This window comes from Eptesicus fuscus, chromosome 6 (genome assembly GCF_027574615.1).
Source record: "Eptesicus fuscus isolate TK198812 chromosome 6, DD_ASM_mEF_20220401, whole genome shotgun sequence".
NCBI classification, from domain to species: domain Eukaryota; kingdom Metazoa; phylum Chordata; class Mammalia; order Chiroptera; family Vespertilionidae; genus Eptesicus; species Eptesicus fuscus.
Genome location: NC_072478.1, coordinates 6,746,970 through 6,762,697, shown reverse-complemented (window position 1 = coordinate 6,762,697; position 15,728 = coordinate 6,746,970). Strand labels below are relative to the sequence as shown.

The following is a 15,728-nucleotide window of genomic DNA, read 5'->3' as shown; positions in this document are numbered from 1 at the left end:
TCTCTGGTCAGAGCACATACAGGAGGCAACCAATTTATGTTTCTCTCTCAATTCGATGTTTCTCTCTCCTTTCCTCTCTCTCAAATCAATAAAAACACAGCCTCGTGTGAGGATTGGGAAAAAAAAAAAAGAATCCAACTTCCTCCATTTTCTCCTCTGAAGCTGGAGCAGACGGGGCGCTTCCACTGTACCCGTTGTCTCATCTGTAAAAGGGCAGCTGTGGTGCTACCCCCCATCGTGGGAGTAAAGTGGGTCAATGCGTACGCCTGGCACAGGACATGCCCGGTGGTGCTGGCCACTGTTGTCGGGATCAGGCTGGGGGTGCTTTCACTGTGGCCGTTTTATTCCCTGGAGGAAGCCTCGTCAGCTCTAACCCTCCTGGCCTCTCCTCACTCCTACCTTATGTGACAGGTGATTTTGCAAGGAACTGGGTGGGCCCAGCCAGCCCTTTCCTGGGCTCCTTCACACCAGGAGACGAGACTTCCTGTCAAAGGGCACTAGTGACAGTGGCTCCTGATGTCCCACCTGAGGTCACCAGTCACTGCTGTCCCTCCAACTCCTGGCCTTTGCCCAGCCCCTTAAGAGTGTTGAGACCTCATTTCTCACCAGCTTTCCAGGGTCTCCGACCCTCCCAGCAGTACCTTCTTCATCCCTTTGGCTGACCCCACTCTTCACCTGGATGTAAACACAGGTGCATCCCTGATTGGGCTCAGTCCAAAGCCTTTGTGTATATCATGCTCCTGAAGTCCTCAGCCCTTCTCCACCTGATGCCACATGTTTCACAGGCTAGGGTCCACAGGAGGGCCCGGCCCACAAGTCAAACCTTGATTTGGGAGTCTCCTCTTGTGTTAAACTTTTAATTTCAGGTAGACCACAAATAACTAAGTTACGAACTAAACATTGGGGCAAAAAGCACTCACTATCTGAAATCCAAGTCTAATTGGGCAACCTGCATATTTGCTAAATCCTGCAGCCCTTCCTTCATGCTCACTCCAATCCAGGAGTGGCACTCATATGGACCACCCCAAAGTAGCTGGCAAGTCACTCCACCCTACAAACCTGGCCACACCAGCAGGTGGGACGGGGAACCGCCCTGTGCACTTACCCAGCCATGTTGCTATAAGCCTTCCCTCCTCTCTTGGCCTGGTTTAATCTCGGATCCAACTCTTCTTCACCTCCCAGGGGCCTTCCCTGACCACCCCATCGAAAGAGGCCCCCATCATCCTGCTCGACACCCCCCTTCTCCTTCCACACAGGGGTAGTAAACATTACTGTTACATAAACTATTTTATTTAAATAAAATCAGGGCAGATCCTTCCCCCCCACGCACACCAGCACATGCACACACACATGGCCACATCTTCCCTTTCCTCCCTTCACCCATGGCCACCTCAAACCCAGAGGTTCTCATTGTGACCATCTTACCGCAACCCCAGAACAGGGACACACGTCCATGTGAGGGCCCACTGCTCCCAGTCCATGGCAAGAGCGCACAGGCCTAGGTACAGCCCTGCTACCCAGTCCAGCTCTCAGCCCTCCTAGGGTGGGACAGGAAGGACCAGTCTTCCCAAGGCACCCCGACCTGGTGAGGCTTCCCCACCTTCCCCCCGCCACGCACACACACAGCTTGGCAGCACCACTAAACACCTAAAGCTGCTCCTGTGGAGGGTGAGTCCCCTCCCCACATCAAGGGCAGCCACACTTCAGCATTCCCCAAGGGACCCTGGAGTAGGTATGGCATTGTTGGGGAAAGAGCACCAAATTCCCCAACTCCATCCTGCAGGAACAGGCTGAGATCCAGCTCAAAATCCTCTAAAAAGTAAACCTCACTCCGCAACAGGGATGGCAAGGGCCTCAGCATCAGGACCTCATAACATCTCTACTCCCAACATGGACCCTTTAGAGACTCACTAGCACCTTGGCAATGTTAAGGGCCCAACTCTTCTGGGGAAAACGCCATGTACGTGGGAGCCTGTGTGGAGGTGGTAATGTCCCCTATGCTGACAGCAGGGTGGGTTTCACCTTTCCTGACACCAGCACCCTCGAGTCCTGCTCTGGGGCACCCAGAGCAATGTGGCTTAGGTCATGAGGGAGTGCTGAAGGGACAGGGATGTGTCTTCCAGAGGAACACAGCCCCACAGGACATCTTACAGGTTACACACAGGCAGGCTGGCACAGAGCATGGCGCCAGCTGCCAGGAGGGCTCCTTCACATCCCTCTGGCCCCTCCTGAGAAGGGGAGATGGGAGGAACACCTGTCCACTCACTGAGGCTGGGGGGACCGAGATGCTAGATTCAGGTCCACATCCACCTTCTGTTAAGGGGTCCCTGTGCTTCCTAGACCAAGTTCCCTGAGGGAAAAGCCAGGCAGAAGGAAAGAAGTTAGAAAGAGGCCAGCAAAGAGAATGGACCGTGAGAGCCGGAGGTAAGCCTTCTGAGGGAGTAAGGCAAAGAGAGCTGTCACCTGTAACACTGGGGCGGTGGGGCGGGTGGGAAGGGAGAATGACAAAGGACAGAATCAGACACAGCCAACCCGACCTCTCCAGGGGAAGCAAGGACCCCAGGACGGAGCTTGAAGCCCCCGCCCTGAATGGGGAGCAGGGTAAGGGCCACACCAGACCCCTAAGCCAGGCTACAGACTGATGCTGCGTTGGTGGCGGCCCCCACGGCCCCCGCTCCAGGTGCCCATCTCCTGGCCGTCTAGACTGGCATGGTCCGAGAGGCCTCGCAGGTGTTCCACGGAGTCACACTTCTGCAGGTCTGAGGCCACTGTGCGCAGGCTCAGCAGGCTTACCGTGTCCGCATCAGGGGCAGGACCAAGCCCCAGGCTGCAGCCCTCTTCTGGGGCCTCGCCCTCGGCCCCCTCAATGATCCCACTGTCTCCGTCCTCCTCCTCCTCCTGGGGCCTGGCCTCAGCGCCCACAGGGGAGGAGCGCCGAGGGCCAGGCGGGTGAGGGGGCAGGCCCCTGCGGCGCGCGTGAATCTGCTCACTGATCTGCTCCAGGTTGCGCAGGGCCACTGAGTAGCGAGTCTTGGCCTGAGCAACCTGCTGCTCCAGCTCTGTCACCTTGGCCTTGTGCTCCTGAGGGAGGAAGGGACAGAGTGGCTAACCCAGTTGGCAACTCTCCACAGCTGGGAGCTCCCAGTCCCCTTAGGTCCCACTGGGCAGCCCCACCCTGCCCCAAACCCACCCGATGCTCCTCCTCTCCTGATTCTCACTTTTTCTTGTTTATCTCCCTACAACTCCAATCCCTGCCAGCACCCACCCCCAACTCCACCTCCCACTTCCTTGAGGTCATTCTGAGCACAGGGGCCACCCCCTGTCCCACACCTAGTTGATCACACACTGTCTCCCTGCTCTCACTTGCCATGCCCGCCCTCTCCCACCTATCCCCCTCCCCGTAGCTACCTCCAGGATCTGGCTGAACTGGGCCTTGAGCTCAAAGTAGGGGCGGCTCTTGCCAATGGCCCGCCGGAGGGTCTTCTGCAGGGCCTGCACCCGAGCTTCAGCCTGCTGGCACAGCCGCGTTACCCGTTGGTGCTCCCGCTCGCCACGAAGCCGTTCCTCCTCTGCCTCGTTCACCTGGCCCAGGTAGCGCAGAAGACAGACATCACTAAGCTGGGGGACATGCTCCTACCCCTGCCATTCACCCCAGGCTGCCACTCCAAATGTTACCCTGGGGGAAACCCACCGTCTGAGGAGCCTGGAGAGAGCATGGGTTTCCTGAGACACAAAGGAGAACAGTGGGTCCTTGCACCTGCCTATTGTTGCCTGCACCGCTGCCACTCGGGTTTGCTGCTGCTGGGAGGGTGCCGGGCCCTATGGACAACTTGTGAGCCTGCCAGGAATGTCTGCCTGGGCACATCTTCTACAGTCATCGTCCTTAGGGAGCCCTCAGTGCTGGGGGTGGGAGCTGGGGGACCAGAGGAGCCCCAGTGGGGGCAGCCAAGCTCTTCCCTGGGTTCTCTACATTCTCACACCCCAACAGGGAGGAGGCAAAGGCTCCTGCCAGCTTGTGCACCAAGACCAGGGGTCAACCTTGCCACACACTGGGCAGGTGCACACTGGAGCCGGTCATGCCCTGCCACTCACAGCTCAACAAGCCCTCCGCAGTGCCACTCTCTCCTGTAGGAGCTCCTGCTGTGCAAGGCGGTGGCCTGCACTGAGGAGTCCTCAAAGGACCTGAGGCATGACCACCCCTCAGGAGCTCACACTGGCTGCTCTAGACTAAATGTCTGTGTCCCCCCAAAGTTCACAGGCTGAAATCCTAACCACTACGTTGAAGGTTTGGGAGGCAGCCCTGTGAGGTGAGTAGGTCATGGTGGGATTAGTGCCCTTACAAAAGGGCTCTGGAGAGCGTCCTCGCCCCTTCCACCGTGTGAGGACAGTGAAAAGAGGGCAGACTAGAACCTGGAAGGGGCCTCACAAACACCAAATCTGCCTGTGCCTTGATGCTGGACTTCCCAAACTCCGGAGCTGGGAGAAACTTATGCTGTTTAGGCCCCAGTGTATGTTCTTTGTTATAGTAGCCTGAGTGGATTAGACACTGCTCTACACGGTGAAGGTGGCTGATGCCAGGGGACCTCCCGCTCCTCAGTCCCCTTCAAGTAGCTTGGAAATGATACACAAATTCTGTTTTAAATATCAAAGTACAGTGGCGGAGCTTAAAAGCAAGAAAGAGAGAATAGTCTGAAAGCAGAAGGGGTCACAGCTAAACATAACAAAATGTGGGCGTTCCAAGCGTCCCTGGGTCCGGGCGAGACCATGTGTCCCTAGATCCAGGTGAGGCCTCATGCACCTAGGCCCGGGTGAGGCCACGTGCCCCTGGGTCTGGGGGAGGCCAAGCGCACCTGGGTCCGGGTGAGACCATGTGTCCCTGGACCCGGGTGAGGCCTCGTGCACCTAGGTCCAGGTGAGGCCACGTGCCCCTGGGTCTGAGAAAGGCCACGCACCCCTGGGTCCGGGCGAGACCATGTGTCCCTGGATCAGGGTGAGGCCTTGTGCACCTAGGCCCGGGTGAGGCCACGTGCCCCTGGGTCTAGGAGAGCCCAAGCGTCCCTGGGTCCGGGTGAGACCATGTGTCCCTGGATCCGGGTGAGGCCTCGTACACCTAGGCCCGGGTGAGGCCACGTACCCCTGGGTCTGGGAGAGCCCAAGCGTCCCTGGGTCCGGGTGAGACCATGTGTCCCTGGATCCGGGTGGGGCCTCGTGCACCTGGGCCCGGGTGAGGCCACGTGCCCCTGGGTCTGGGAGAGCCCAAGCGTCCCTGGGTCCAGATGAGACCATGTGTCCCTAGATCCGGGTGAGGCCACGTGCCCCTGGGTCTGGGAGAGCCCAAGCGTCCCTGGGTCCAGATGAGACCATGTGTCCCTGGATCCGGGTGAGGCCACGTGCCCCTTAGTCCGGGTGAAGCCGTGCCCCTGGGTCCGGCCGAGACCAAACCAGAGGGAGTCGGACCTCCGTTGCCACCGTTTGTCCACCGTCCAGAGCTGAGGGGTCAGTGCTGACATGTGCACATAAGGAACTGGTGGACATTGAAGTTGGGTCTCAATAGAACTGTTGGTCCAGGGAGAGGCTCACTACAGACTGATCCATCTGCCTGTCAGCATAACTATTGTTGCCCGTCTCACATTCGGTTCTCATAAGTATATATCTAGTGACATATGATCTTGCTCATCTAGGGGAGATGACGAACAACATAGACTGAGGAACAAGAACAGAACCAGAAGCAAGGAGGCATCGATCGGACTATCGGGCCTCAGAGGGAGGATAGGGGAGGGTGGGGGGAGGGGGAGAGTTCAACCAGGGGACTTGTGTGCATGCATATGAGCCTATCCAACGATTAAGTTCAACAGGGGGTTGGGGCATGCGTGGGGAGGGGGGGATGGGAGTGGGGGGATGGGGACAGATGTGTGACACCTTAATCAATAAAGAAATTTAAAAAAACAAAAAAAACAAAAAAAAAACAAAATGTGGGCATTGAATCGAGAGCATCCAGCAGGGATGAACTGTTTGGGTTAGTGCCAAACCTGGAGGCAAAGAGCCAAACAATCTGCATCCAGAGGAGATGGATATAAAAAGCACTGGAGGCCAAACAGGGCAGGGCAAGGAACGGGTTTGTCTGAAACAGTTACAGCTGAGGGAAGGCTGGAGTGGAAAAGAGAAAGGGGTGAGGAGGGTGATGGGATAAAGAGACAGCAAAGAAAGCATGGGAACCGAGGGAGGGGACCTGCTGGAACCGCCTGGCTCACCTTGCAGGTGGCGTGGTTGAGCATCTCCTGCCATGTAGGGTCCAGCCGGTTCTTGTCAGCCATGACACCCTGCTCGGCCACAAACACCATCTCCCGGGCAGCATTGTGCATGCTCACAGCCCGCTCGTATCGTAAGGCTGCCTTCTGCGTCTCCTGCTGGGCCTGGGGGGAGAAGGCCATCAGTCCACTGTGGAGCTATATCCTGGGTGAGGACAAGAGGACAGCCCACTGCAATGCCTCACTGCTCACACTGCGCTAAGGATAAATGCCGACCAAGAAAGCAACCTTCTACAAAGCGTATTTTGTAAGGCTATGGCCTGAGAGAAGATGGGAAAGCGTGATGCTGCCCGTGGAGGGTGAGCTGAGACCAACCCCGCAGTTTCAGAGCCCGCTAGCCTTCTGCCCTACAGAGAACAAAGAGAAGTCCGCCCCTTGGTAGTTGCAAGGGAGTTAGCGACGTGGATCAAGTCTCACAGAAAGAAAGCACACCCAAGACCATCACATCAACTCCAGTCCAGCAGGGAAGGTGAAGGAAATAATCTGACAAATGCTCGGAAACAGTCATCACAGCCATGCTGACCAAACAAAACACTGGAAACAAACCTAAGTTTTCAGTTCCAAGGAACTGTTAAGTAAACATAGTATGTCTCATATAAGGAAATATTCAGCAGCCCTTAAAAATGATGGCATGGATGTATATTTATTGACATGGAACTATGTCATAATATAAGTAAAATGAAGAAATAAAAACAGCATATCTAGATATAAAAAAGCCTAAGCAACCATTACTATGATGCACACTGACCATCAGGGGGCAAACAACCTCCCACGGTCCTCCCCCCGCCCCCCTTGGTCGGCTGGCCCAATCGACCCTGATCAGGACTGGGAAAGACTGCCCAGATCGGTCCTGGTTACCAGCCAGGCAGAGGGACCCACTTGTGCACGAATTCATGCACCAGGCCTCTAGTATTGTATAATACATTTGGCACAATGTATACAAAAAATTTAATGGGTTATCTGTACTGTATTAACCACGCTTTTTATTGCCTATATTTTATGATGCTTTGACATCCCGGGATCCTTACTGGCCCTCCCAAAGCTAGTTAATTCCTGAGATAGCAAACTCCCTTGTGAGCACACGTTTCACATGCAAACCAGCCAATCCAACACCCACCACCTCCTTTATCTGACTCCACCACACCAGCCAATATTGCCTCTGCCCTAAGTTACCCAGGACCAAGTACCAGACAACTAGGTCCCACCACAGAGCACAGAGCCCTCCCGTTACTCAAACCATCCTACCACCCCAAGTTTAGCCTACCCTGCCTACCCTGCCTCATTCCTTACCACAAAAACAGTAGAAAGGCCGTGGGCCAAGTTTTCTTCTCCTGCCTTCAGCATCCTGACCAACCCAGGTACTTCTCATGTAACCCTGCATGCCATGCCCTGCCTCTTGGGAATTGCCATGGTCTCTGCCATCTCACCATACTTGACCAAAACAAATCAAGTGTGCACGGTAGGATTTAGGGCAATTTTTGTTTTATCTTTTTCTTGTTTTACTGTTACAATTATAGTTTTCTAATAATGAACCCACATTACGCTGAGTGGCCAGATTATTATGATCTCTGAACGCATAATAATCTGGCCACTCAGTGTATATCCTATATAATAAAAGGCTAATATGCAAATTGTCCCCTCAACTAGGAGTTCGACCAGCAGGCAGGCCGGCCAACTGCCCATGTCCCCTCCCCCTGGCCAGGCTGGCCGGACACCACCTATGCACGAATTCATGCACCGGGCCTCTAATATATATATACTGAGTGGCCAGATTATTATGCGTTCAGAGATCATAATAATCTGGCCACTCAGTGTATCTGCGTAAAGAAAAGGGAGGAAGAAGGGTAAAAAAGTGGAGGGTAAGCAAAAAAGAGAGGCATGAACCAAGAGGAAGAGAAGTAAGAGAAAAGGTGATCTGTCTCCCACCACACACAGAGGAAGAATCCTGGGCCAGGATCGGTGCATGGCCCTCCCAGATCGAAGGTTAGGGGGCTGTACCTCCTTAGCCTGCCGCCGAGCCTCATAGTAGGGCCGGGCCTTCTCGATGCAGCTCCCCAAGTGGGAGCCCTGAGTGTTAAGCTTCCTCGCCGACTCCTGCAGGATCCTCCGATAGGTGGTTCTGGCCTCCTGGCAAAGGGACAGATATGTGGGCAGACGAATAATTGTGGGTCCCAGTCCCTCTTGTTTCCTGTGTCGCCCCTTCCCCTGCCACTGTGCTGAATAGGGGACACATGGAGACACCCGGGGCAGGATACTCACGTCCAGCTGTAGCTCCACCTGGTTGATCTCCTCGCTGGCCTGGTTCAGGTGCTCCAGCTCCTCCTGCCGCGGACAGGGGCAGAGTTAGACAGGGGAAAGAAGGAGCCTCCGTGGGCTGGGTGGGCAGGGAGTGCCTGCAGAGACGAGAGCCCACCAAACCAGGGAAGGGAAGAAGTGCAGGGAGGTACTGCTCCTCCTTGTCAGAGACCTAATCCACAATCCACTATTATCTCAAACTTACCTGTGTCAGGGAGTAAAGCCCCCACTTTAAAGGTAAGGAGCTCAAGGTTTGGAGAGGAACACTCACGCACACAGGGAAGGGGCAGCAGCCTGGGCGCTCTCCCTCAGACCGTACCAGCTCCTCCTCAAACCCCAGCCAGGAGTCTCCTCCTCCCTGAGCCACTCACTCAGCACATTTACTGCACTTATCCCAGCTTAGCGCATGAGACCCAACAATTCAGGGCTCAGAAAGGTGGCAGCTTATGGCCCAGCAAGTAAGCAACAGACCCTCATGGTGAGGAGTCATGGGAGGGGTGGGGCAGCAGAGTCACCTACCTGGGCAGCACAAGGCTGGGCAGGATGCCCTGAACACCTGCCCCCAGATTGGGCCTTGATTGATGCACAGAAAGCACCAGTGACAGGCAGGTGCCCAGGAGGCAATGCTCAGATGAGAAGCCAGTGAGGTCAGGGCAGGGGGGAGGTCAGGGCACAGAGCCTGGCACTACCTGGCTGTGGCTTGGGAAGGCCTGAGCCATGTGAGAAACGAGTGGAGAGCCCAGGCAGACAATGGTGGAGGCAGCCTGCAGTATTCCGGCTGGGGAGGGAAGGACAGGTCCAGGGAAATGCAGGCTGCAGAATTATGAGGGCCTGATGGACAAATGAGGCCAGAGGAGGGAAGAACACAGGGTTCAAGAGGCCACGAGAACACAGGAGTAGAGTGACAGTGACCCCAAGTCCCCACGCAGTAGATCCTGTGGGAGAAAGGAAGAGCCGCAGGGAGAAGTCACCAGACACACTGGCTTGAGCCTCACTGGACCCAGGACCACCTGGGAGAGAGAGCAGGGAGGAGTGCTGGCCTCCAGTTTCCGCCCCTGCCCTTTCTTGGTCAAGTTCCTGGAGCACAACAAGTCAAGGACACTCCTGAGGAGCAGCAGTGCCCCGGAAGACGCCTGGACTCGGCTAAGGGACTCACTCCAGGAGCCCTGCAGCAGCCAATTGGACTCACCTGTCTGCCTGCTGCCCAGGCCCAGACATGGCCTAACGTGGCCAGGAGGCACACTGCCACTGCCGCCTTGCACTCGCCTCTTTCAGCCCTTTCGACAGTCCAGTGTATGATCCCCCTTAGCCCTTTTATTTCTATACACCTCCTCAAGCCCTGAGATTCGAGTCTGCAAGTAAGAATCCAGGAAACCAAGTTACATGTCGTAATTACAGTAAAGGAAGACACAACAGAACCAAGAACAAAGATATTAAAGCACACTTTCCCTGCCTCCACGAGGGCCTCAAACTTGACTCTGAACTGGACTGAACAAAGCTGCCCAACAGAAACACAATGTGTGTCTCACATTTTCTAGTAGCCACGTTTTAAAAAAAGCAAAACTGAACAGATGAAATTGTAACTTTTCCCTTAACCCTACATGCCCAAGAAATTTTAATTTCAATTATGTTATCAACATAAAGTATTTACAACACTTTTATACTTTTTTTAGACGATGCCTGTGAAATATTCACATTCATTCGATCCTCAGGGCACATCTTAGCCTGGCCAGTAGCACTTGGCTCCCGTGCTGGGCGGTGTGGGTCTAGAAACTGGTGCACCTGGGCCACCTGGTTAGTCACACAACCCAGTGTCCATAAGACAACAGTCTGGAACCATTGGCAGCCAACTCAGGGACCCCAGGGAGGCCGAAGGAAGCACACAGTTCTGTTTCACGGCCTTCCCAACAAGGACTTCACCTCAGAAGAGGTAATAATTCCTGCTGGATGAGAGGCCACCTCTCCCATGGGCCCAGCTCCTGTGTGTGACTCAGCCCACGATGGCTTCAGACTCTGAGACAAGAGGTGCCGGCCTTCCCAGCAGCCTTGCTGGCATCCTCCCTTTCTCAGCCCATTCTCTTGATAGTCAAGAACAATGAGGTGGGGCCCTGGCCGGTGTTGCTCAGTGGTTTGAACCTTGGCCCCTGTACCGAAGGGTCACAGGTTCAATTCCCGGTCAAGGGCACATAACTGGGTTGCAGGTTCCATTCCCGGCCCCTGGTCAGGGCAGTTGGGGCATGTGCAGGAGGCAACCAATCAATGTGGCTCTCTCACATCTCTCTCTCTGTCTCTCTCTCTCTCCCCGCTTCCACTCTCTCTAAAAATCAATGGGAAAGAAAATATACTCAGGTGAGGATTAACAAAAAGAAAAGAAAAAAAAAAGGAAACAATGAGGTGTGCATCTGGCCATAAATGACAGAGTTGGGGCTGCATCCTGGACCCACCCTTTGATCTGCTGTCCTGCTACTGTGACCACCCTCCACACTAAGGATGTGCCTGGATGGGAGCCTCAGAGAAGACAGGACCACCACCACCTTAGAAAACCACTGCCCTGCCGAAACCGGTTTGGCTCAGTGGATAGAGCGTCGGCCTTCGGACTCAAGGGTCCCAGGTTCGATTCCGGTCAAGGGCATGTACCTTTGTTGCGGGCACATCCCCAGTGTGGGGTGTGCAGGAGGCAGCTGATCGATGTTTCTAACTCTCTATTCCTCTCTCTTCCTCTCTGTGAAAAATCAATAAAATATATTTTAAAAAGAAAAAGAAAAGAAAACCACTGCCCTGGTGGGCAAAGGACAGGCCTCAGGAGAACAACAAGTATTGATTTTGGGGAAGGAGAGAAGGTGGGTGCAGGCCACCCTGCATTGCTCCTGTGGGCAACCCAAGATCCAGACTGCCTCCCACTCGGTTCCACAGCCCACAGTGTTCCCAGCCAGACAAGGTCATCAGAGTAGAGGGTTCTACGGAAGTCATCCGCCACTGGAGAAGGGACATGCAGGGTTTGGCTACTGGCGAAAGGCAGGAATTTGCATCAGCACAGCAGCTCCAGCAATTAAGTCTTCTGTTGAATGAGGCCTGCCCCTCAGTCACAAAGCTCTTTCTAACAGGCTGGAGGGCAGGGTGGGCAAGGGGGTGGGGGCAGCCAGGCTGAATGGAAGCTGAGGAACACTGAGCAGTTGGGGCAGCTGGCAACACTGTCCATGTGGCCTGCCCCACTGGGGACTCCTGATAGCTGCTGACACAGAACTCCAGGAAAATGAGGTCTGAGTCAGCGAACACTGCCCATCAGTGAGCCTGCAGCCAGAAGGGAGGGTGACCTTCCTGGACACAGAGTGCATTCCCAGGATGCCAGGCCACTGTGGCAGAGGCCTGACCAACACGCCCGTCTGCCTGTGCCGGCTATTAAAACACCAAGCCACGATCAACGGGCGGGGCCAGGGTGATGCAGGCCCAGGTCTCAGAAATGAGGGAATTAAAGCTGTCTGCGAGCCAAACCAACATTTCAGAGCAAGAGGCAGAGGCTGCAAAGTCACCCGAGGGTCTGAGTGAATGTATCCACTCGCCCCAGGAAAGATGTGCCCAACACAGAGGCGGAGAAAGTCACAAGGGAGGAGACCCAGGCCCGGAGGACCAGTTTGGAGGCCTCAGAGAACTACGCTGAGGTCAAGACACGGATATGGACAGTGGCCTGCCCAGGAGAACAGCATACTTCCTGTAGGCCTGAAGCTGGCTTCCATCCAACTTCCAGGCGATCCCACCAGACAGGGGGGGAGGGGGGGAGGGGATGGGCATGCTGCCTGCCTGCCAAGAAACCCCAGTCCCTACATCACAAAGAGCCTCACCCAAAGATCCAGAAAACACCTGAACAAGGTCCCTGTCTATCTTCGAATATCCCTGGCCCAGGGGACACGTTAGAACCACTTCCCACCCACGCAGGCCAGGAGGATGCACATGTCTGCACACAGCTCCGATGACGGCTCTTACAGCTCCCTGGTAGGTTCTGATGGATCTGTGGGTAAAGACCCGCTGAATGTACTAACAATCCACTTACAACGCTGAGACACACTCTAAGGAGAACAGACTGTGCACTGTCAACACTAAAGGGACCCGGAAAGGCGCACGCCCCACTCTCATCTGCACACAGAAGAGCCCAAAGTCCGAAGGGCTGAGTGCCAGCTGCCTGCTCCAAGCAGGGTGTCCCTCCCACAGACAAGGGCTGAATCCCCACTGAGGCCAGGATACTGGCCCGGCTCAGTGCCACCTGTGCAAGGAGACGTTTCCTTCCTACATAACCCACAACCAACTCCTACTCTGGCGAGTCACGGTGGGCCCACCGAGGCCAGGGGATATCACACGTGCCCAGTGTCCTCAAACCATCACAGAGCCCGTCCAATGGCACTGCCCATGACAGAATGTCCTAGTTCTGCACTGCCAATAGCACCTGAGGAACTGTATCTTCAATTTTTCCTTCATTATAATGATTTAAGCAGGCTGTGAATGGACAGTGAAGCTTGGGAGTGGCTGCGTGGGCACTGGGCAATACAGGAGGGGAGGGACTGCAGGAAGGAACTGCCGGATTCTCTTCGGAAGCAGGGCCAGGAACGCTGCAGCACGTCACGCGGCCTTCCTCCCCCAACGTGCACAGGGACGTCTTTCCCAAAGCACTACCTGCAAACTCACCAACAGACAGACTAAAGAATTTGTGAAAGAAAAGATTCCTAGGACTCTGACAGACCAGTGCAGGAAGGAGTCATGCAAATCAGGGGGAACACCCCTCACTTTACAGATAAAGAAACTGAGGCTTGCAGAGGTTACATAAGTTGCATGAAAATCACAAATCATCAGTCAGAAGGTTGCTTGCACCTCAGTCCGAAATGCTTTTCATGACAACTTGTTTCCTCAGTGGAAGACAAATCTAATATTAACCGAAGAAATTGAGCTGATTTCAATGCAATCCCCGTGACACAGCAGGAATGTCTCTGACACACCACTGCCTCACTGTGAGCAGGGACACCACCAAGGAACCCCGCCAAGAGGGCAGGAAGGCTTCTAGGGCCAGCAGCGATTTCCTGTGGACACACCAAAGTGATCCACTGTTGACAGAGAAGCCCAGGAAGCAAGCCAGGGGTGTGTTGCTCACCCACACAGGTGTGAGTCACCTGCACACCAGAATCCTGAAGATGCTATGAACTGAAGGGCAGACTCGGCCTCAAACACAGAAACGTGCTGACTCTCACCTGCCCAAGCAGCTTCCCCAGCTAGTCCTTCCCAGCCGCTGCCTGGAGTCACTGCAATCCGGCCTCCGACCACCAAGCATCTCCTCCACCCGGCGCCTGCCCTCCTCGGTCCTCACCCACTGCTGCAGGCCTCCTTCACGAAGAGCGGCCACCGACCAACCAGCCTGTACGTGCTCCATGGTGACAAATGGGCTCTCCTACACACTCGATAGCCACAGCATCCTTAGAGCTGGGCACCTGTGTCACTGAGGACTGCCCACGACCAACACGTATCAGACGTCCTCAGAGGCCTAAACCGGATGCCACCTTCGTAACACATGAAAGGTCTCACCGTTTACAGACGTGAACATCCCTGGGAGGCACTGATGAGAAGGTGAGAGTGCCTCGATCTCAGTCACCTCCTCTCACGTCCCCGCCACACCAACTCTGAGCTCACAGCCCTGCTGCTTATCTGGAAAGAACAATTCTGCTCTGCACTGACCGGAAGTGTGCCTCCTACATGTCCCTCCCCTTCTTCAATGAGGCTTCAGCAACCACCCCAGGCATTCGGTGGCCTTTCTTGGCACTCCCGTCACAAGCTAATCCTTCAGCACTTCTCAGTTCGTGGCAATGGTTTGTTGACAAGCTTGCTCTCCTTTCCTGCCCCCGTGCCCTCACCTGCCAGCTCTTCAGGAAAGCTGGCGCTCCTGACTCCCCCCATCGGTCCTCTCACCTGTATTCTAGGATCCAGCTCTTCCTCCTCCCCGGGAAACAACTTGGCCTCACTGCTATTACTTCCATCTCCGCGGGGCTCCTCTGCGACTGGGCTCCGAGGGACTTCATCCTCCACCACCTCTGGCCGCAGCTCCCCCTGAGGGGTCTCCCGCCCCCCCGGAACCTGCCTGAGCTCAGCCATCCTGACAGGGAGAGGGCACAGCCCTATACACAAGAGAGGGCTGACATGCTGGGACCAGGGCCCCAGCTTGAGGCTTCCTGGGCTCTGGGTGGCAAGAAGGGTCTCTCTTCTCAAAGGCTGGTAAAGGGGACACAGGAAGGACTCGCACTGGGTCGGAGGCCGAGACTCCAGTCGTCAGTGGGGTTCCTGCAGCTATAGCCTTGGCTGCACAAAAGTTCTTCCCTCCCAGCCACGGGGAGCTGCTGCTCCGGGGCAGGGAGCAGAGGGGGCCTGGATCCTGGGCCGAGGCCTGCGAGGAAGCACAGCATTCGGGAGGACGGAGGCAGGCGCCACCAGGCTGGGGTGGCAGCTGGGGACAGACGGCTGGGCCCGAACGGACGCTGCGGCTAAGTCTCTGGGGAGCTGCAAGGGAAACAAAGGCCAAGGACATGCTCAACACCAGAACGCCGGCCGCAAGGCCCCACTCTCGTCCTCCCACAGCCCCGAGCTACGACCGGCCCCCTCAACTTCTCAGCCCTCCAGGACCCGAGGTCCGACCCCTCCGCGTCTCAGCCGCTCTTGCCCGCCCCCCGGCGACCCCCGGGCTCACCCCCGCGATTCACCTCGCAACTCCCAGCCCCGCCCCACCTTCTCGTCTTCCTCCAGCCTGCGAACACTCCGAGACCGTCCCCAGACCTCCGGCACAGTCGGGCGCAAAGGTCTCCCACGCACAGCTCGGCCTCAGTTTACCCTCCCGTGCGCGAAGCTCCAAACAACCTTCCCCCCGCCCTCCCCACAACAAGCCGGTCCAACCTAATAGGACGGGGCCGAGAGGAAGCGGAAATACATGCGGATAGCAACGCCCTCAGCCACCCCCCAGCCCGCCCTCCCTCCCTCCCACGATCTCCTGCCAGCGGCCTAGACTGGGTTCCCCGCCGCTCGCCCCGCCCAACCGGCCAGCAGTTTCCGTACAAAATGGCGCCCAAAGCGCACAGGTCAGCTCACGTTGCCTTCGGC

The 15,728-nt window shown here is 55.9% G+C and overlaps 1 protein-coding gene across 1 annotated transcript; it reads right to left on the bottom strand.

Moving 5' to 3' along the window:
- Positions 1-1,222: 1,222 nt before the first annotated feature.
- SH3BP5L (SH3 binding domain protein 5 like) lies at positions 1,223-15,512 on the bottom strand. Its single transcript, XM_028160465.2, has 7 exons — positions 15,360-15,512; positions 14,550-15,134; positions 8,568-8,630; positions 8,307-8,435; positions 6,252-6,413; positions 3,409-3,582; positions 1,223-3,081 (listed from the first exon to the last, which is right to left on the bottom strand). Exons 2-7 carry the CDS (start codon positions 14,730-14,732, stop codon positions 2,632-2,634), a joined length of 1,161 nt encoding a protein of 386 aa, XP_028016266.2. The 5' UTR covers positions 14,733-15,134; positions 15,360-15,512; the 3' UTR covers positions 1,223-2,631.
- Between the last annotated feature and the right edge of the window lie 216 nt (positions 15,513-15,728).